The sequence below is a fragment of the Pipra filicauda genome, unplaced genomic scaffold, assembly GCF_003945595.2.
Source record: "Pipra filicauda isolate LSUMZ 115617 unplaced genomic scaffold, ASM394559v2 scaffold335_size1511353_pilon, whole genome shotgun sequence".
In the NCBI taxonomy this organism is placed as follows: domain Eukaryota; kingdom Metazoa; phylum Chordata; class Aves; order Passeriformes; family Pipridae; genus Pipra; species Pipra filicauda.
Window position 1 is genome coordinate 1153736 of NW_024104460.1, and position 23197 is coordinate 1176932.

Genomic DNA, 23197 nt, shown 5'->3' on the forward strand with positions numbered 1-23197 from the left:
CACCGGGGTTGAAACCACTTGCTTAGTGTGAGTGACATGCAGGTAAATGAAATAATACCCTCCCAGCCTGCTGTCATTGGGAAGGAATACAGATGGTGACTGAACTGTCAGGCTGGAGCTGTCTCGAAGGCCAGAGCATTTTATTTAGCAAGAATCAGTGTCATTTGCGGAGATGAAATCTATTCAGACTTTGGTAAGATAAATCACAAGGGTTATTCAAGAATAAATCAGAAAGGTGCTTTGCCGTCTCCCCCCATAAAGTATTAAGTAATTTGAATGAAGATCTAACTTACTGCTTTTTTAAGCCAAGCATAATTCACTAGTTTTTACATGTCTGAAGAATGGTTTATTTTCCTAACATAAAGGTTGAAAGACAAAAGAATTTTTTTATTCTGAGGAATAGAGTCAACTGTGATTGACACTCAAGTCTCTAACCATCTTCTCCTGGAACAGTTCCACTAAGTGCAAAATAGTGAACTATGGTCTAGATTTTTTTTATGAATTCTTGGGACTTGATGAGTTTGGACAGCTTGGAAGTGTTCTGGAGAATAGTAGTGTGGTGGGGGGAAACAGTTTTCCCCCCTGAAGTTATAAAATGGTAAAACCCCAGGGGGTGGTGACCCTTGAAGTTTTGAGGCTCTCAAACCATGACAAGTAGACACTTTCATACTTGTTCTAATTATTACTTAGCCTTTCCTTAAAAGGAAGGAGACCTATGCAGCAGGGGTTACAAGTCTAATCCGTTGGTTTCAGGCTTAGAAGAGATACAGTTCGGTACACACTAGTAGTAAACACTTAATAAAGGAAGTTAATAGCTTAAGTATCTATATTAAACTATAGGTAAAATTCTTGCAAGACAGTTTTTTAAGTTATGTCTAAACTCATCTGTTTGTTTTTTTCTGGCCAGTCCCATTGGATGCTTTCCATAAAGTGGATTTTAGTCTATTAATTTCTTCTGTCTTGAGCTCATTTAGTGTTGCATTTGTGGAGCTAAAAACATTATCATTCTGTCTGCTCACGCTGTTTCCTCAGCCACCCTTTTTTTTATGTCCAAGGAAGCAGTGAGTGAATGGGGTTTAACAGGGGACCAATGTTAGGGTTCCTCAGCCTAATCCCGGTTCATGCATTACTTGGGAAAAATGTGCCACTCAGGGAATTATTTTGTTTCTCTCATCATTGAGGGCCAACTGAATTCAATGGTAGGATTCCCTTAATCTTTGCCAGGGCAGTACAGCACTTCAGAATCTTTTCTGGAGTCAGCAAGAGCACCAAATGAGCCTTGATGAAGTGATCTTGCAGGATGTGTCTTCAGGTGCTTTATACAGGGAGAGTGCTTTTAGGGTTTGCATTAGGATCTTTGTTGGGAGGGCAGATTTTTTTTTTTATTATTATTTGTTCTATTTCCCTAGTGTTCATTTCCCTTCACTTTCTGGCACTGCACTAACACCGGTTTCAGGACTATAGCTATAACAAGTAAATTAAGCAAACACAGTCACTGGGACTCAACCTTTGGTAGTTCCTGGCCTGATTTTGGCTCAGGTCAGAGAGCCCTTTCCTTTGGTTGCTTCCCTCCATGCTAGAGAGCACTCCCGACACAGCGATCAGGATCCTGTGCTTTAACACACCCTGTTCTAACATTATCCGATACAGCACTCCTTCACTTTCCCAGTGTTTCTCTACCCTGTGTGTTTTTACTCTCTAAAGTGCTTGCATTGCCTGTTGTCTCAAGGAAACAAATAATCCAAAAAATTAATAATGTCATACCCTTGTTTTTCAGCCACAGCCCAGCTCATAAGTATTACTTGACCACAGATCCAATCACCGGCTCCATCTACCTCTCCGACACCAACAGCCGACGTATCTATAAAATCAAGTCAACCACATCAGTGAAAGACATTGTGAAGAATTCAGAGGTTTTGGCTGGAACTGGGGATCAGTGCCTCCCATTCGATGATACCCGCTGCGGAGATGGAGGCAAAGGCACTGATGCCACCCTTACAAATCCCAGGGGTGAGACTGCTTCTTCTTCACAGGCTTTTTTAAAGGGATCTTCTTGAAAGCAGGTTGTTTAGTCACACTGGAGACTGCTCTCCTTTCCAGTCCAGAAAATACTCTCAGACTTTGCAAGCTTTCCCCACAAACACATCCTAAGGGCTTGCTTCTGGAAATAATTATGTCTCACCCTCAGCCAGTCCTGTCTTGGTTCTTCATATTGATGTGGCTGGGAGGAGTGCCAAACCAGAGGGATGTAGTGATGGGCACATGCCCATAGGGCAATAGAATAAATTCATCCATCTCTTTTATAGCCATTTAGCCACTACTCCTCCTTACCAACAGCACTTGGTCCATCCCAACCTGGACTGGATTCACTAACATCCAGTTCACTGAGGCTTTCTTGGCATTAAAAAAAAAAGTTTTATAACCACTGACATAGATATATATATAAAATGGCAGCAAAACCAACATACAGCTCAGAGATACGTAAACTGAGGTTTAGACATTTATGTTATATGTCATGGCATCCAGCTTAAATCCTATAGGGGTGGATACTAATTTTGATATGGTAATGGTCCAATTCATCGTAACTTCACCTGGTTCAAACATACTGAAATGAGATAAAAGCACAGTCAAATCTGAATGAAAGCATCACACAGCCTTCATGACTGTGAAATAAATTGTTCAAAACAGGTTTAGCCAAACATATGCACTCCTGTGTGTAGCCAAGACTTCAGTCTGGCAGTCTCAAGGTAACAAGCTCTGCAGATGGAGGATGTCGCTCCTCCCAGCTGTCCACAGCTCCTTGGAAAAAAAACACTCAGGAGGTATAGAGATGAGGTGGAAGGTACTGTTGTTGCACACACTTTCAACAGTGTTTATGTAGAGGGATAAGAAGGATGCCCATGCAGGAATGTTGTTTCAGATATGGCATTTTTGCCTGTTATATGTCTTCTTTTGCCCAGCTGTTAAGAGTGTGAGGAGTTATTTATAGGTTCTTGGCTTTGACATCAGTGTGCTGCAGGTTTTCTTTTCCATTGCGTCAGGGGGTGGTAGTCCCCTCCTTCCTCGCCACGGCAATGTCCAAGCTTATCCCAACCTCTTTGTAAAGCAATCTGCCAGCAAAACCTGGGGGTCGTTTAACAAATGTCCGTGCCCACAGCAGGGGGTTTGGACTAGATGGCCTTTAATGGCCTCTTCAAACCCAAACCATTCTATGATTCTATGGTAAGTTATTTCATTAAGAGCAGACAAGATGAAGTCAGCTGAGTTGTTGTTTCTTTTCTTGGCTAGACTATGGAGAAAGGCAAAGACAGTTGGGGTTGTTCAGTCTGGAGAAGGCTCTGGGGAGACCTTAGAGACCCTTCCAGTGCCTAAAGGGGCTCCAAGAGAGCTAGAGAGGGATTTTTGATAAAGGCATAGAGTGATAGGGCAAGGGGGAATAGCTGCAAACTGAAGGGCATGTTTATATTATATATAAAGAAGTAATTCTTTACTGTGAGGGTGGTAAAGCACTGGCACAGGTTGCTCAGAGGAGCTGTGGATGCCCCATCCCTGGAAGTTGTTCAAGGCCAGGATGGGGCTTTGAGCAACCTGGCCTAGTAGAAAGGTGTCCCTGCCCATGGCAGGGGTTGGGAACTAGATGATCTTTAAGGTGCCCTCCAACCCAAACCATTCAATGATTCCGTAGTTCTTAGGAACTTATTTCTCATGACACAGAGATGACGTTGTTACTGAATCCAAGAAACCCAAACTGATTTAGTGACCTTTTGTGTCAGGTCTAGTTGTGATTTTTTTAATTTTTTTTTTAGTTACATGTTGGCTATCTGTTTCCTGGCAGGATGCAGAAAAATATACCTTGGGAAACCTGTTTTCTTTGCCAAAAGGCATCAAAAGCCAAACTTCTACCCTTGTAATGTTCAAAGAACCTGTCATGGTTTCCAAGCACTCCAGAATCCCATGAGTTGACCATTATATTGGGCTAAAGTATTGCCAGAAGCACAGGTATAGAAAGGGAACAACTACTTGTGGTCAGGTGGCAGTATAGAAATGGTCTCACTGAAATGAGAAGGCTGAGTGAAAAAAAAAGTGACTTGGGCAGAGAGATTCAGGCAGTCCAGCAGATGAGTCATGAGATCAGGGAATCCAGAAATCTGTAATCCAGCTTACTGCACCATTTTGAAGTTCAACCAGTACCAAAAAAAAGTAACCCACAACTTTTGTTGGACTTCTTTTCTCTCTTGTACAAGATAAGAAGAATATTATTAATTTCCCTCCGTGGGTGGATATTGCAAGGTTTAGATGACTTACGTTTCTGCTTTGCTATAGCAAACAGAGTTCAAAGCTTTCAGCACTGAAATCCTTCTTGTTGGCAATCAAAGCACTCAGGAGGCTCTTCTCCCACCTCAATCTTATAACAGCAAGATTCTCAAATAGTTCATGCATTCATTCTTCACAGCTTCAAAATTCCACAAAACAGAAGTAAATGGAAGGTAAAAGAGGAAATTACGCAAAACAGAATGACAACGAGAAAATAATAATCCAGAAAGCCCACACTGCCATTGGAAAGTTCCTAAACAGTGTTCCCTGATCTGATTCTAACCCGAGTTTGCGAAGTCTGCTGAGGCAATCGCTGTGACAGACGTGACTCACTCCCCATTCACCTCAATAAACGATGAGCAGTGTAAACTCGTGCTGACAATGTAACGTCACCATCGTGTATAGTTTCACGGTGTTCATCCTAGCAGGAAAAACTAGAAATGCTCTTCCTTCATATGATCGTATTTCATAATAGTTCAAAATAAAAATGATTTATTGTAAAAGTAACCAGTGCTCTCAGGCGACCCTCTGCTTCCCTGTCTTGGCAGGCAAATAAACACTCATAAGAAAATGGTCAGAGGAAATTCAGAAACAATTCTGTAGCTGTGGGAGATATCAGGTGGCCAGGGAAGGACTTAGAAAGTTCAGTTCTTCAAGAATTCTCAAGCTTTTCACAAGACTCTACTTTTTAAGGCTAGAGCTGTTTTTTTCTCTGAACATAATTGCTTCATGCAAAGTAGGATTTCTGTATTTTAAGGACAACTTTTCACTTTTTCAAAAATTATAAGGAATCAAAGTCTTGCCTTTCATGATGTTTTAATTAGCTGATATTTGCAGCTTGCTGGAAAAGACTGAGGGAATACCCTCCTGCCAGATGAAAAACTGCAATTCATGAGAATCAGTCATGAGTTGTCAACATATACTTTTGAATATACTTTTAGCCTCTTGGACCAGCCAAACCTCTGGTCTAAGCAGATTTTTTGGCTCTCTTGTCAATGGAAAGAAACTAGTACTCTGAAGGTGGTTTGTTCTATGCCAATGCATGTATTCAAGTGGTATGAACCACATTCTGGGAATACAGGTCTCCTCCTGGATCTGATAACCTGAAGAATGAGGTCTCCACTGCAGCAAACATTGTTCAGAATGGTTCTCTACTTTCTGAGCAGCAACCTTTTCCCCATAGTTTTGATCATTTCTTCCAGTTCTCACCTCAACTCCCCTGAGTTCAGAGTGGATAATTTCTTAGAATCATTAAATGGTTTGGGTTGGAAGGAACCTTCAAAGATTATCTAGTTCCAACCCCCCTGACATGGGCAGGGACACCTTCTAATAGGCCAACTTGCTCAAAACTCTGTCCAACATGGCCTTGAACACTTTCAGGGATGGGGCAGCCACAGCTTCTCTGGGCAAGCTGTTCCAGTGCCTCACCACCATGACCACCATGACAGGGAAAAATTTCTTCCTGATCTATAATCTAAATCCACCCTGGTTTAGTTCAAAACCATTATTCCTTATCCTGTCAATACATTTCTTTGAAGTACCTTCTGGATAGAGGTTCTTGTCTCACTTCACTGAAGGAGAGAGAACTCCCTTTAGATGATCAGCTTAGAAAAGACATTACGAGAGATAAAACCCTCCAAGAATTTCACACTTCACCTATCTTTGGCTTCTCTATTAAAGGTAGGCTACACAAACATAGGACAGGTAGATCCATGGATGAAATAGGGGTGGCAGTGGTTTGGTCAGGGTATTTATCACAGCTATTAGGACCCAGTCTGATATTTCCAATTCATTTGCCACAGTGCACAGCAAAGCTTTTGGATGCTAATGAATTTCAATATATCCTTGCAAATTAAAGTGTTACCACTTCCTAATTATAATCTGCTAATAATGATCCTCTTCTACAAGCAATCTAAAGAAAAATTAAAACTTCAGCTTGTCAAAGCATTTCTTTTCATCTGAGTACCCACCAGTGGTTCTTCTCGCGAAAATGTTGTGCCAGAGAAATTACCATGGAGCCTGCAATTAAGAGAAATTGCAGTGACAAGACTGACAAAATAGGAAGAAGGCTTCAGAAGGGATGTGGGGAGGGAGAGGGCATCTCATTCATTTAGCACCATAACACCAATGCAAAATGAAGTAATTAATTTGGGGACAGATTGCTTCCTTCACTGTGTCCTGCTGAATGTGTAAACAAAATCTCAGTTGTTTGCTAAGTGTTCGAGAGTTTGACAGAGTTAAATGAAAAAACTCAACCCTCCAGAATCTGTTAACATTTTCATTATCAGATAATAATAGAAGGACCATTTCAGGGAAGACCAGAGGCTGAGGGAAGAAAATATATTGTCTCTTACTGTGGCCAAAAAGTCACACAGGGAAGTGTGTGAATGGTCTCACATGAGTGGTCAGTGATAGAGGGGTCTTTCTCTGCTGTCACTCCAGATGCTAGTCATCAACATCTAAGGGACTTTCTGAAGAGATTGCACTTGGACTTATGCTTAGATGCCACCATGAATTTGCTTAGAAACCTCACTAAAAACCTAATTTTGTTCTTCCAGGCACCCTGTGCTAATAATTTCCACAGTTTCTTTAACGAGGTCATGAAAAAGGGTGGTTCTTTTGAGGCCAGATCACTGTTAACTGTTCTTCTCCCTGTGCCTTTCCTAATCTTTGCCTGTAGTTCCCTCCTTGACCAGTGCAGAGCACAAAGCTGATCTTTGCAGAAAACTTTTTGTGGGAATTCCTGTGAGCTCTTTTTCAGATTGCCACTGCATATGGGTAGTTAGGCTTTCTCCTTCCCCTGTGAATTCCTCTGTGTTTATTGACATTGATTTTCATCTACCATTTTATGACTCGGTCATTCAGCATCCAGTCAGACAAGAAAGCTTTAAATTTAGATTTCTTTAAGCACCTTTTTTTTAGTTAAAAGGTTTTTTTTCCCCTTCTGTTTTTCCTAACTAGAGCTAGATGCACAATGTAATCACTTCTAGCAGTTTGTATTCTAGGACAAACTCACCATGTACCAGTAGCTATTTGAAGCATAACATTGTGGTGTCACCTCTTCACGCTACAAGGTCCTGACATTTCAAGCAAATGTCATCATGTCACAACTTTCTATCATCGCAACTCACTGGTGTGATGCAAATGGGGCTACAAGCCCTTGTTTCTTAAGAGATCTCTGTTTATCCAAGAGGAGCCAGCATGATTTCATAATGTATGTATTTCATATCTCAGAACCTAAAGTTCTGCAACGCTACCTGGGTAGTGGCAGCAGATGTTTCCTCTCAGAAGCTGTGAGGTTGAGCTTTGAGCTATATGCTGAAAATCTTTAATTCCCTTGTGTTCCTATGGAAACATGAGAGGGGCCTTCTGCCAAAGCATGCCAAGGCCTTTGGCTTAACAAGTGTAACATGTGTATTACCCATTTCTGTGCCCATTTGCAGGAGCCAGCTCTCAGCACTGGAATTGTGCCATTATCAGAAAGGAAACACAGAAAGGTCCAATCTAACCTCTACAATCTGCTGCAAAGAAACCACGAGATGCTTCTCTTCCTCTTCACAGAAGTCATCCGTCCAAAGACTTGTCTGTGGGAGAGCAGGGCTCCTCTCTGTAATTAATTTTGATTCCAAGACAATCAGCTTAAGTTAGGAAGGAATTGGAGTAGATGCCATGGGAGGAGCATGTGCAAATAGGAATTTGGGGCTTTGGCAAACTGGAAACTCTGCTTCCCTGGAGAACATCTCAGGAAATGTGAGGCAATTGAGATTGCTTAACCTCCATGAAAGAGGGATAAACAGAAAAGTGCTCTGTGATAAGAACACATACATGCCATTGCCCTGGAGCAGGGTGATAAGTGGTAACTTTGCTATCCCACTTTAACTTACTCAGGTGTGTAAGCTCTTTGTCTAAGCTGGAATGCAAAATGAGGTTGTGCTCTATCAAGTGATCAGAGCTGGCTCAAGAACCAAAGTGTGTCCAAGTTATTATTGCTGTAACTGGGTAATCAGATCAGCCATCAAACCCCGGCATTGCACACACTGAGCGACTGTCAGCATACACTGCTGATAAGTCCAATCCAATACATATGGAACTAGGTAAGAGAGAAAATTCTGCCTATTTAAAATCACATTATCCAGCCTGCCACCCTTCACTGGCTTTTGGCTTGTCACACAAACTAATGGACAGACACCCTAAAAAATACTTGTTGTGAACCAAGGAATGGGTAAGAGACTCTCGTGTTTGATAAAAGCCAGTTAAGATCAACTAAACCCTTTATCATGCCTCTTCCGAAAAAGCACATCTACCATATTGCTTAAAGAGCTCAGTTGTGTTCCTAGTTGTCAAGCAAGTACCAGCAAACATGAAAGAACTTGCCCTTACGCTGGCAAAATAATTAGAGGATCAGTAACCTTCAACAGCAGATGCCAGCAACAGGTGACATGTGCCAGTATCCTGGATGACTCATTGGACAGGGCACCAGCCAGGGCACAGTGCTGACACATCTCATGGTAGGTGAAGACAGCTTCCAGAAAACCATGGATGCCAGTGAGATATTGATGCTTGTACTGTCAGATCCCTCTGCAAGCACTTGACAAAGTGCTAAGATACAACTGATGTATTTTTATTGTATAGTGAGAACAAGTGGGCACCACTACTGTGACTTCTCCCATAACACTTATCAAATCACAGAGTGGTTGGGTTGGAAGGGACTGTACAGATCATCTAGTTCCAATCCCCCTGACATGGGCAGGAACACCTTCCTGGTTGCTCAGAGCCCCGTCCAACCTGTACTTGAATACTTCCAGGGATGGGGCAGCCACAATTTCTTTGGGAAACCTTTGCCAGTGCCTCACCACCCTCAGTAAATTTATATGTGCAGCTGTTACCTTCTGCTCCTCTTTGAGACTCTTGTTTCATGGTCCTGCAAAGATCAGTCCTATCTTGCCATGAGTTAAACATAGGTATTAGAGTGTAAGACTAGAAGCCATCTTTTAGGTCATTCAGTCCTGTCATCCATTATCTCAGCAATCCTGCTGTATAATCCCCTCTAAAATTAATGAACTTCATCTTGAATGCAGCAAGTAATTTTTTTTCTCACTGCCCTAGATGCTATTCTGAAACCGCACTGCTCTGATGGTCAGCTATCCAGTCCAGGTCAAAATGATGCCCTTCAAACAGGTAGATGTTACAAAGAAGTAACAAAATGCTGGTTTTACCTCCTGGCAATAACAAACGGCTCCCATTCAGCTCAGTGACCTGAAACATCAGTTCCCGGACTCCTAATTGACTTTGAAGTAACAGGTTGCAACCATGTCTGAATCCCTTCCTTTTCCTCAGCCCAATGGAGAAGTTCTGTCTCTCAAGCAATCACGTAGGTCTGAGGTTTTCCTTCCAGGCCAGATTATCTTCTGTGGATTTCCATATAACCAAATATGATATGTTTTTCCACATATTACCTATCCCCATTGCTTCCAGCCCATGCAATAGTTACAGCACTGGCTGAAGGCCATGCTTTTAATTGCCAAAGCAATCAGAGGATTAGTCCCTGCTCTATGAAAATCTAGAATTTTTGATCTGTAAACTGCTGCATCTGTAGTTCATAGCAGAGCTCACAGTGCATGGAGACTGAGGGTAAATGTTTCAAACAAGGGGATCTGGCTGTAAAACAGCATTTTGCAGAAACACAAGATCTGATCACTCCTCAAACATTCTAAAAGCTTTCTATCTGAAACAGATTTTCCATCATTTCTGTCACTATGATAACAGCCAAAAAAACAGTCTAGTGAGGATTCAGCTCACTAATTTAGTCTGCCTACAAAATAAATGTTTCCTTTGGAGATATTTGCTGTAGTCTCCTTTTATAGTCAATGGGGAGGAAAAGGTATTTCTAGCAGGATTCATATAATCTCCTGGGGATATGTGCTTTAGGGAGATATGAATTGCACTCTCGAAGTAGATTTTTCTCTCCACCGATTGGAAAAGCTCCAAATACTTGCTTAGATGCATAGTGCAGATGTCTGTTTTTGCCAAGTGATTGTTACCCTGAGTGAAAGAAACCAAACAGGAAGATCCTAATATTTGTGTATTCCAAGTAGAATTCTCCCTTGCATAGAAAAGGATGTTACAGGCTTCTACATTAATTTTCTGTTCCTTTACAGTCTTTTAGTGTCTTTAAGACACTCAAACATTATGCTGAGTGGCATTCTGCCACTGTAGGGTAGGTGAGATGGATGACTCTATTAGTGTCTATGGAGTTATTTTAATTTATACTAGCATAAAGAAGAGGTGAACAAAGCCTTTAACTTCTTATTCCTGCCTTAGTCATGAACTTTCTCTGTGACCTTGTGAGAATTGCTTTATCTGTTACTTTCGTGATATGTAAAATTAGGATGATCACACTCACAGACTGGCATGAGATCTAATTAGTAAGTGTAAAGCACTATGAAATCCTCTGATGGAAGATGCAGAGGATAGCTAGCCCAGAATAAAGAGGATTAAAGGAGGTTGTGCTACGATAACAAATACATGAGAAATGATGCTTAGGGGGAGGTGAAATGGCACATATCTGCAGGTGAGGAAATGAGAATCAGCAGCCGGTAACTGCTGTCAGCAGACCTCAAATCCACTGACAGGAATATGTCTACAGAGGAGGTCTGGACAATGAATGAATCACTAGCAGAGTTCAAAAGAGGTGAAACACTGTAGATTAGTAGGGTTATCTTAGGGAAAATCCTTCCTCATTTATCCATCTGGAATTTGATTGACCTGATGGATATTTCACAGCCTTTGTCATCATCAGTTTTGAAAGATTCACCAGTGTAACGTTTTTATGTGCATGGCTTAGCATTCATACCATAAGCAATAAAACCAGGTTTCTGAAAATGCAAGACACACAGTTATTAGAAAAGCTTTTCCTTTCAGCAGTTCACTGAATACCATGCCCTTTTCCAGAAGCGAGCAGGGATTTCTGAATTGCCTCACATGCCATTTGGAAGTGCCTTCTATGGAATGGTGCCAATTCAAAGCTCTTGATAACCAGGACTCCCACATACCCAACTCTCATCTCATCCCTTTTAATGAAATAAATTGCTCCCAAGCAAACCAGCAGTTTCTTTCATGAGCATCAAACCACACACCATCTTCTATTCATCTCATGTCAGGTTGCCATCTGACTGTCTTGCTTTGTTCCTCCCCAGGCATCACTGTGGACAAGTTTGGGCTGATTTACTTTGTAGATGGCACTATGATCAGGCGGATTGATCAGAATGGAATCATCTCAACTGTGTTGGGTTCCAATGACTTGACGTCTGCTCGGCCTCTCAGTTGTGACTCTGTTATGGACATTTCTCAGGTAAGACAGTGTTTTGGTTGTGTTTCTATAGAATAGAAGCTTATGCCTTTACCCTGTCTGCACAGCTGTGTGCCTCCCCAGGTCAAAGAGTTAAGGGCTCAAGAATTCCATTTCTACATATTTTATGATATAAGAAGGACTGAATCAAAAAGATCCTTTAAAGATGCAGGAAACTCCTGACTGACCTAATTCATAGATTTCTGGTAAGTGAGATTTTAAAGATGTCCCAAGCACAGAAGACACTTCTTTCAGAGCTCCCAGTCAGTGGGAAGACAGAGATTCCCAGAAAGACAGGATTTTTTTAGGCTCATTTATCAAGAAATGAGTTGCTTTAAACTAAAAAGACCCAGCAGCCATTTCAGTAGGACTATTTGCCATGCTCTGGCATCTTAGCTAACCACAGGTTTTTTTTCTTTTTCCCTCATCCTAATTTGGCCCAGCATAATTTTAGACCTGAATCAAATTAACATCTAGGAAATACTGATTGGAGGCCTTGATGCCAAAATTAGCAACAGCAGGAAAACAAGAATCTTGAATTGCATCAGATTGCAAATTGGTTGCAGCTACCAGCATCCTGGGCTTTTAAGTCCTGCTGCTTAAAGGTGGAGAGAAAAAAAAAAGAGAGAAAAAGAAATCTCAGTGTGATGATTGCTTTACTTCTGGATGGAACAGAAGAGAAGTCTGTTACAGCCCAGCACTCGATTTTGTGGGGCCTTGGCCAACTTGTCAAATTGTGCCAGTTCAGGGGCAGTGTCCTTTGAAACCTTTGTGCCACTTGTTGTTTGCCTGGCTGCAGGAATGTTGTCCTCTCCTATGAAAATATAGGTCATAGCTGGTGGGCTAAGAACTGTTATTCAGCCACAATAGATGTCAATGGGGTTTCCTTTTTGTAACTACCTAGATAATTTCTGTGCTCCCATATGGAATCTGTTTGTCTTGGTTTTCCCTCTAATTTGACAAATCATTCTTGCTTCTTTGCAACTGGTTCCCACTGTCTGCAATTTATGAACAAGATGAAATTATGAGTTTAAAAGCTGTTGTGCCTTCTATAGAAGCAAATTTGGATGGTTAAATGCCACACTGTAGTATGTTTTTCATCTTATGAGCATCGTTTCTTCTTTATGTGAATGTTAGGGGCAGTTACCACAAGACCATTGTGGAATCAGGCTTTAAAAATTATTTAATTTCAGGCTGCGTAGCTTCTGTGTATACAAATGTCATGTTTAAACACTTCTGAGATGAACGTGTGTCAGCTGAAGACTCTTTTTTTCCCTTCAGAAAATCAAGGAGCTATTTTTAGATTAATCTGTACTGGGATGGGCAGATTACCTACCACTCCTGTTCTGGAGAAACACACTGAAGACAAGTTTAATTAAAAAATAAAAACGAGGTTGGGAAGCAGCTTTTCATCATTTACAGTGGCTAGAAGGGTGTTTTCTGTCAGGTCTCTGAGGCTCCCTGGGACATGAGGACATGAAATATTTAGCTGCCACTGTTGACAAGGAATGGTTTTTAAGAAATTGAAAATTCCCTTGTCAGTTCAGAATAAACTCAGCTCTTGATGCTAACTCAGAACTGCAGAGCTTAAAGACCACTGGAAGGGATGGAGGCATGAATTATTAAAGAGAAAACCACAGGCTATAATGTTTTACTACAAGAAGGGTTAAAATAGGCCAGGAGCTGAGAAAAAGGAAGGAGATTTTGCAAACAGAGAACCAGAGTAGACAGAGTTCTGCACACTGTTTAGTCATGAAAATAAGCTTCACGTATCCAGGCAATAGAAGGGACAATGAACTAAATACCTTGCATCTGATCTCTTAAAAAAAAAATGTTGAAAAGGGATTTAAACATGAAGAAAAGCATCAAAATTAAAGCACGACTGTAGCAGAAGTGTTCAACTACAGGCTTTAAAAAATAGGAATTTCCTGTGTTCCTCCAGATCTTACCTGGTCTCTTCTTGTTCATGGTTTTAAATAAAATCACAGTGAGAGATGGTTTGCTGGACTGCAGCCTGCTGGCATCTACTCCTCCTCCTTCCAGTAAGGTTGCAAAATACTCCCCTAAATATAGTCACATCAGATAAATGAGAAGAAGCAGCAACTGAGATGGATGGTGGGAGAAGAAGGTTCAAAACAAAGAAACAATCCTGGAACTGGTTGGTTCCCATGAGCACAACATTGACCTTTTTTTTCCTTGTATAAACCTAAAGTAAAATAAAATAATCAAAAAAAATGCATAACAGAATTCTTTATTAAAAAAAATTACCCTAAATTCTGTTGGTAAACATTTCTTAGGTTTGGCAACTAAAAGAGTAGACTCACTTGAAAAGACAGTGTATTTTCAGAAGCAGAGCTAGAAGTAAAGACCTTCTAGTGCTCACTTGTGGTGCTGCTAGTCCTGTTTCAGTTCATTTGTGTATATGGATTATCAGTGTAGAACTGTGATGTGTCACTCTTGAACCTATTCTTCCATTATGCTAAAACAAAATGTGAAAATTACCATGAAGGCACAAGTATTTTTCTCCATGAATTGAAATTGCCTGAATTTCTGTGAATTGCTACTTTTCATTTTTGCAGCATAAAGCAGAAAATCGGTGGTTATAACTTAGACATACACACATGCTGTCACAGCCACCAGTTTTGTGTCTATTCCTCCATGTCATTTATCCAGAGGAGCTCAGCCACTTGTGTGGAAAAACCTTTAGTAAAAAAATCATTACTTTGTGTGTCTGATTTTATAGCACTTCACACAGCAGAATTTCTGGTCCCAGGTCTCTGCTATCATGTCCAGGTTCCATCAATTCAAAAAGCATGGGAGAAGGGAAATCACAGAATGGTTTGCCTCTGTCCATCACCCTGCTCCCACCACTGCTCCAATGCAGCGTGTGGGTTTCCCCATGTGTCTACTTCATATGACCAGGAGCTAAGCCTGCTCTCTCAGTCCAGGTTGTCCTCTATGGCCACCCTATCAAGGAGTAATAATTAGTTGTATTTCCTTTTACCCATTTTCCCTTTAATCCATGTTGAAAGATCCTCATTGTGATTCATTTATAGCAGTCACACAGTGGAAAAATGTGTTGCTATAAAAATTCCCTTGTGTTGTTTTCCCATTAAGGTTCGTCTAGAATGGCCCACGGATCTGGCAGTCAATCCCATGGATAATTCACTCTACGTCCTCGACAATAACGTTGTGCTACAGATCTCTGAGAACCACCAAGTGCGCATCGTGGCGGGGAGGCCCATGCATTGCCAGGTGCCAGGCATGGATCACTTTCTCCTCAGCAAGGTAGCAATCCATGCCACGCTGGAGTCTGCCACCGCCCTGGCTGTCTCCCATAACGGAGTCCTGTACATTGCTGAGACCGACGAGAAGAAGATCAACCGCATCAGGCAGGTCACCACCAATGGAGAGATTTCCCTCGTGGCCGGTGCCCCAAGCAGCTGTGACTGCAAGAACGACGCTAACTGTGACTGCTTCTCGGGGGACGATGGCTATGCCAAGGATGCCAAACTCAACGCGCCATCCTCCCTGGCGGTGTGTGCAGATGGGGAGCTGTATGTCGCTGATCTTGGAAATATCAGAATCCGCTTTATTCGGAAAAACAAGCCATTCCTCAACACACAAAATCTATATGAGTTATCCTCGCCCATAGACCAGGAACTCTACTTGTTTGACACCAGTGGGAAGCACCTTTATACCCAGAGCCTTACCACTGGAGATTATCTTTACAATTTTACTTATTCTGGAGATGGAGATATAACCCTGATCACTGACAATAATGGAAATTTAGTCAATATCCGAAGAGATTCCACAGGGATGCCCCTCTGGCTGGTGGTGCCCGATGGCCAAGTCTACTGGGTGACAATTGGTACCAACAGTGCACTCAAGAGTGTAACAACACAGGGGCATGAAGTGGCCATGATGACTTACCACGGCAACTCCGGTCTCCTTGCCACTAAAAGCAATGAAAATGGTTGGACAACATTTTATGAGTAAGTATATTATGAATATTGGGCTGCTGACTTCATTCTGTGCTCTCTGAACCATGCAAGGCTGGTAAAATTTGATTCCCTGATCAGAATTATTGTCCAAATAAAATGCCAGAACAGAGAATATTAGATTTCACACAAAAAACAGTAGATGCTGGTAGTTATGTGTATTAGAGCTTGAATAAGCTCCCTCTACCAAGTCAGGAGTCAGACAGAGTTTCTGCTTAGTTTTTCTAAGTGATTTGGACACCCAGTTCTTAACTGTCAGGATTTAGGTTGCATGTCAGAGAATTTTTCTTGGCTTTGAAAGCCAAGTTCCATTAGATCCTCTTTTTCACAGCTTTTTACCTACTTCCTATGCTGCAGTGTCTTTTTTGTACTTGTTTGAAATGTCTGATGTAGAATGACAACTGGCAGTGACTAATGTCAGCTTACTCTGGAAACAATTCTGTAATTAATGGGTTACTCAATTCCGATTGTTGTAATTTTCCTCATTAAGCTTTAAAAGTAGTCTTGGAACTGTTCAAGACCATCCCTGCTCCAAAGAGTGTTTTGAGCAGAGAGGAGACAGGAGGCATTGAAAAACCTGGAGATGGCAGCAACTTGAAGATTTGTACTTCTTTTCTCTACTACTGTTAGCAATTCCCTGCTTATAAATACTGTGAAGACAACACATTTCTGGTATCAAATAAGAAAAAATAGACAACTGAATGAAGGGAGTCCAGAAAGATGATCTGCAAATGAATGCGGCTGTTGAGAACCCTTTTCCCTCCCTCTTCCTTAGTTCCATTTTTATTTACAAGTCTAGCCTCTTCGAAATGCTCCTTAAGTGCATAATTTCCCATATGGTTTGAATGGTTACATGGAAGCGTTCAGCTACCATAATAATAGACCCATTCTAGGAATCCAATTTGGCTAGAATAGACAGTTCTCAAGATTACAAAGAAAAAAGTTGTTAAAGAAAGAGATTTAGGGAAGGAAAGCTGACTGAACCCATGTATCCATGTGTTGATATGCAGTTGCTTTGGTTCTTTCTTTAAAATGTTCCAGGCCCAGTTTCAAATTTCTTTGCTTAATACTCACTGTTACTGATTCTGCCTTGAAAAGAACTGATGGAAACTCTGTGATGATTCTTTTGAAATGTTGTTTGCATTCCATCAATGTTCTCCTTGCAATTACTATAGCAATATTCCTCAGTGAATCCAAGTTAATATCCTTCCATCTCTTACATTGGATTTGCTTGAGGGAGGCTTTAGGAAGGAAAAAGAGTGTGTTTTTCTCCATAGGAGTGGAAGCCAGCGATATTGTCAGGACTATTGCGCTAAAACAAGGAGATATTTTCTTTTTGCAAAGAACCCAATAGTTCCCATGCTTGAAAACAGATGTAGCCTCAAACAGTGAAGCAAACTAAACATTACAGCTAATAATGGTCAGATTTATACCTCAAACATAATCTTTTATTTTAAAGCGCGACTGAAAATATAAAGGAAATAAGACAGAAGCTCAAATCCAGCTTACTCTGTGGATATATTTACAACAGTGATCCATTATTACATGCTGTCCAACAAAATAGAGCATTTGTGAAAGTCATCATTCTGGTCATTTTATGCACTTTAGAAGAGTCATAAGAAAGCTTTTTAGAGCTAAATGGAAGGCAGTATTCTCCAGTGGTTGGCCTATGGAAATCTTGACTAGAGCAAGTCAGCACTACATGATAGCACAGCATCACTGAAAGTAGAATTGGGAATGTGCCTTCAGAGATACCTCATCCAATCCTGTGATCAGTTATCTCTATTCAACTGTTCCTGACAGCTTCTGATGCAACTTTAAAAAAATATGGGGTAAAAGCCTATATCTGAATTAGTTACCTCAGCCTCCCTTTATAGGCAGGGAAGAGAAACAGGCACTTTCGAGGTGAGTTTCTTATGAGTTATGTCAGGTGCCTGCTTTAGGATGAGATGAGACAAGTTGTATTCTGAAAGTTTCTCTCTGCAAAGGCAGTACAGAATGATGAGTTTAGATACAGATGTTTACATTTCAGATATCTACAGTTTGGTCAAATGGATCCTATCAAAGTCATCTGAGTTATTTATAAAAATTGTTAGTCATAACAATATATTTATCTATTTTATTGTTACTGTTAGAAAGCTTTTCTTTGTATGCTGAGACTAAATCTTCCTTGGCTGAATTGGAGACTATCCCTCTTCATGCTGTCTTATCCCACCCCACCGCATCCCATCCTATCCTATCCTATCCTATCCTATCCTATCCTATCCTATCCACTAAGGACTTGGAAAGCAAATCAGTAAATTAGCAGGGATTGATTCTGTCCCAGTTTTGCATGTGTAACCTGGGAAAAAAAATAAAATTAGAAAATTAGTAAATAAAGGTGAGATATTTAGATTGCTTGATGAAGTAGGTTTCATTTAAACAAAATATGTCTAATTCCAAGGGTACACATGTAACTGGGCTAAGCATTGACTCTCAGGAGCTCTAGTGAGCAAGGCATCAAGTCATTCAGTATGATCCTTAGCATAATTCCACAGCAAATCTGTCTAACTTGTTGGTTTCATGGACAAATCAACATAATACATTTACTCATTGCACTCTACTGTAGTGGGTAGTAGGAAGATGATGTGACTAATAGTGTCAGTTCCGATGTTTGCAATTTATGAAGGATGGTGAAAATTGAAGTCGGGGCAGAAAAGCTCTACAAAAATGCATTCATGGGGAGAACTAAAAAGACTTGATCTATTTATCTCAACATGAAGGAGACTGTCTAGATCACAGCATGTCAGCCAAAACTATCGCCTACAGAGGGACTCTCAACCTAGCAGAGAAAGGCCTGAGAAGAGTAAGAGAAAGCAAAGCTAGAGACATTGAAGTTGACAAGAAGGTGTGGTTTTGTAAGGCTGAGATGACCTAACTGGTAGAGTGGCCAACCATGAAAGCGGTACATTCTCCATTTCTTGGTATCTCAGAGCAGGACTCTAATGCCTTCCTTAAAATATATTCTCACCAGACAGAAGATTTGTGTGACTCAAACACACGCTACAGGGATGAGTGCAGGCATGGCAGGATGAAATCTAAGTTCCTTGATAACCAAGAAGCTTAAGAAGATGGTGTAAACCAAATCAACATTCACTACCTTCAGGTTATTGGTTTCTCTATCAGAATATCAGGGGAAAGTTAAGTGATTTAGTTACCAAGAATAACTGGAAGGTGCTCTGAGTATTTTTCAGTCCTGGCTGAAGGTGAAGTTCATATTTCTGTTTTGCTCATGGACAGAGAAATAAAGGTATCAAATCTGACTTGGAGAAAAAGCTTCATGTTTCTGAGTGCACATAATAGTTGTTTATGGGCCAGGGCAAGCTGGACACCACTGTTTAAAAAGTTAAGAGTAAAGTAAATCCAGCTGGCAAGTTTACACTGCACTAGTGGCCCGAAGAAGAACATCCTTACAAGATTTACCTTTACCTGACTGTCTACAGAGGTGCAAAACCAAACATCCAACATGAAAGAGCAATGGTGATGTGAGAGTGGCATCACTATATGTGTCCATCATAGAATCATAATATCATAGAATAGTTTGCATTGGAAGGGACCTTAAAGAACATCTAGTTCCAACCAGCATAGCCAGCATCTCTGGTTCTCTTCCAGTTGCTGTTCTTACCAGGGCATTTCTTAGCCTTTATCATAAGGCTGCAAAGAGCATATGGGCACATTGGTGTAACTATGGAGAGGAGAGAAGGAGGCAGGATACATTGATGCAGTACTGGAGGTCTGTCTCCAGGGCACACCAGGGAACCCAGGTTCTCCAAGACTGTGGGCTGGCACACAGTCTCTTCATTTCTGTGGAGAAAGGAATGAAACTGGTGCTGTCTTCAGGCAGTGGCAGAGTTGCTCATAGGACTTACAGCTCTTCCTTTCACTCATCTACACCCAAGCCTGCTCTAACAATGCTGTTTTGTCAGGTTTAGCTCTGAGTAAGGTGTGCAGTTTCCCCTTTCATTTGAGAGTGAAACTTAGCTCCCTGCAGTAATTAGCCTGTCCCCAAGGCCTATCTACAACCACTTTGAGGATTTTAGCATTATATAGGCCTTCCCTGCCTCTGCAGAGAGCTTGACATTAGCTGTCAGTTAATGCAATGCAGCCCAGCTTGGCCGGTAACTGAATTAAAGACTTGCCTTCTCATTGAACTGGTGACAGCGATAATCAGCAGCAAAGGAAGTTGATCTGGAAACTCAGCCAGGGAAATGACTTCTTGTTCAGCTCCTCCAGTCAAAGACAAAGGATGCTGTATGACTACTTGCTGCTTTGTTGTTGCTGCTTTTCAACTTGACCTGAAAAAAATTGCTACCAGCCTTTACAAAGTTTCTTAGCAGTTGCTGTTTGTCTGCTTCAGAATCCGGAAAGTCTTATTAATGGATTTGTTTAAATCAAGAATATGGCAATTATCTTGATTAGTTCACTGAGATGTTATCACTGTACATTAATTCAATTTCCCTCTAAGCTGAAGTCAAACCTTCTATGCATTATTTAACCCAGATGAGGCTCTTTTGCTTAGATCCTTTGTGTGCCCGATTAGTTTTGAAGGTCGCCTCCTCCCATACAGACTGAAGTACTTACACACAGCTCCAGCCAAGCCCAAGAAATTCAAAACCTTTTCATGGACTCCCCAAGAAGTGGCTCACAGCTGCCTGAAGGGCAAAGATCTCATAGAGCCAGGTCTTCTGATGGGTGGTAAGGGGAGCTTTGACCCGTAACGTTGGATGCTGTTTTACAGAGAACCAAACTCTGCCAAACCTCACACATTGTAATGGATGGAAAGTAGAAGCTAGCTGGACTGAGCATGCAGGAGGACCTTGAATGGCTTCCCAGTGAACCCCAGGGCTCAACAGAAGTCCCACCCCAGCACCAGCAGCATTTGGTTCCCAAGCCAATGCCCTGGTCTGTGTGACTGTGGTACCAGAACTGGGCAACATGGTCAGCATCTACCATGGTGAGACACAGACTCAGTCTGCTTTGCAGTTGGTGTAAAGGCTTTGAGGTTTTTTCCTCTCCTAGGCAAAACCAGAGTTAAATAATGCGTATTGCCCTTAGAGGAGCAGCCACCTCTTGACTCAGAGAATAAGCTGCCTTCCTGCATTAATAACATCCCTTTATCACTTGGTGATTTATCAGGTCATACACTGAGTTTTACAGAATTTGGTGGTATCCTTGGTTTAGAGTAGTTCAAGTGAAGCTCTCATTCTACTCCTGCAGCAGACTGGAGTATGAGAAACATCTTGGCTTTTGCCCTCCCTCCTCTTTTAGCAAGATTTCTTTGTTCCACTTGCTCCACAGTTTCTACATGATAAATTATGAAATTCTCATCATTGTTCCTCAGATGAAGCTACAGTGAAACTCTGCTAAGTGCCATGATAAAATAGCCCTTTTCCAGTGCTCTCACTAAATTGTGAGGTCATATTTTGAGCCATTGGCCTACCCTGAAATGAATGCTTGGTGGTAGAGTTTAGTTGAGAACCAAGGGAATTATGAGAATCATAAGAGCTACAGAGAGATCTTCATCTTCTTGTTTGGGCAGTCAGAAAATTCAGCAGACTGTGACCACAACCTGGCCTTGGGTCATTAGGGAGAGGACTTGCCTTCATGCATATTTGAGTACTATCGTTTTGTCTGTTATAGATTTATTTTTAATGTTCTGTTTAATGTTGTTTGAAAAACTGAGATGAGGCAAAGTTGTTCAGAGGCATCGGGTGCACGTCAGTATAATCACATGCAAAATATAGTTTGCAAGGTCCGTTTAGATACTTTGGCACTAAGTGCAAAATTATTATTGTGATTTTTTTCTGATCTATTTGAGTGGTAGTTTTAAAAGGTTGATGAAATGTGAAAAAGCTAAAATGAGAAAACTCAGAAACTCAGGCAAGGAATTGATTTCTGAATAGATGATACTTAGGATGCTCTTTAATTCCCAAGGCCCAGATCTCTACACAATGGTAATGTGATAAATGAAAGCTCTGAATGTTTACAAGCCAACAATTAGGCCTCATAAGCACCAAATACCATTTTAATTCTGTGCATTGAACCTTAGCTAAATACATTTCCAATTGGGAATGGATGGCAACGGCTTCCTTTGCTGGCCTAATAATTGTCGCTGTAAGTGCTGAGGCTTTGCAGCAGGTTTGAAAGGGAGGCAGCAGCTGTGTTAGCAGGTGATGGATTCATTGCTCCAAGTGGCTGCTGTGTGCGCTCCTGTGCTTCAGTATTTCCTTAATGCTGGGGCTTTCAGAGCATTTGGAGAACACAGAAATCTTAGGCTGTGATGAAAACTGGCCGACCCTTAAATCCCGATGCTGCAGAAACAGACTAGGCAGCTTAGCTGCAAAATGAGGTGACTAGGGGAGATTTATGTTACTGCAAATACCGGGGCACACCTGCAGCTACCTAAGAGCCAGTCGCTTGGCTGGCTCTTAGGTAGCTTCCTCTCCAAGCTGAGATGTGCCCTGTAAGTGCCTTTATGGGGCTGAAAGCAGAGGTGGAAGGAGCTGACTCATTTAACTCGTTAAGCATATTATCTGTTTGGGATGTGCAAGTCTTCAAATCCCTGGGAGACTGTGGGTTTGTGATAGATGATATCAGGTATATGTTGTGTGAGCTAAAGCAGGGGAAAAGGGAAAAATGCTCCAGTCCTGAGCAAAACAGAAAAGAGGAACTGCTTGCCAAGAGGAAAACGCTGTGTGTATACATGCTAACTGGCTTCCTACACCTCCTTTTGCATTGTCACCACAGTGCTAAAAGAAGTTTTTGTCCGGCCCACGATCATTTTACACTTCATCTGCCACAATTAAAAATAATAATAAAAATGGGAGCATTCTAATTGTGCTACCTTCTCACCTTTCACCCTTTGTAAGGCAGGACCTCCTTGCAGCTGCAAAATCTGTGAGCTGTCACCCCCCAAAGACAGTGTTTGGCAGGTCCCTGCCTGGCTGCTGGGCAGAGAGAGGTGCAGCAGCTCCTGCACGTGCAGAAAACACAGATGGTCCTGGTTCCTTCTGGTGGACATTAATAGGGTGACTAAGGAGGTGCCAAAAGTCTGATGTACATGTGCAGACATCTTAAACCAATTCCAGCAGACCATTCCAGACTGTTCTGGCCCAAAAGGAGCCTTGCTTCTCAGGATCCAAAGTCCCAAATGGAAATGCTTTCTCTTGATGAAGTTCTTGATGAAGTACAAGTTCTTGTGAATTTTGTACAGCTGTAAAAATGTAACCATGTAAATTACGTGTATTGTACTTAGTCATTTTGAATTTACCAGAAAAATGTGTCCACAAAGGTCTAAGCGCCATCACACTTTCATGCTCTTTTTTCATGCTGTTTTAACCTAATTTGAACAAGCAGAGGTTACTGGCAGATTTCTCTAGTTGCATATTTGCAGATATTACATATTTGCCCAGCAGAGGTGGAGGACCATTTGTGAGAGTGCTGGGAGCTTGAGGTCCAGGAATATTAAAAGAAAGTCACTACTTAAATAGTATAT

The 23197-nt window shown here is 41.4% G+C and overlaps 1 protein-coding gene across 13 annotated transcripts in view; it reads left to right on the top strand.

The window, feature by feature from the left end:
* TENM4 (teneurin transmembrane protein 4) overlaps positions 1–23197 on the top strand; it is a 750083-nt gene that overhangs the window by 693344 nt on the left and 33542 nt on the right. For all 13 annotated transcript variants that reach the window (XM_039384005.1, XM_039384003.1, XM_039384001.1 and 10 more), the window contains 3 exons: positions 1778–2010; positions 11511–11665; positions 14780–15657. In XM_039384005.1, coding sequence (XP_039239939.1) covers positions 1778–2010; positions 11511–11665; positions 14780–15657 — 1266 coding nt within the window. The remainder of the gene's footprint in view (positions 1–1777; positions 2011–11510; positions 11666–14779; positions 15658–23197) is intronic.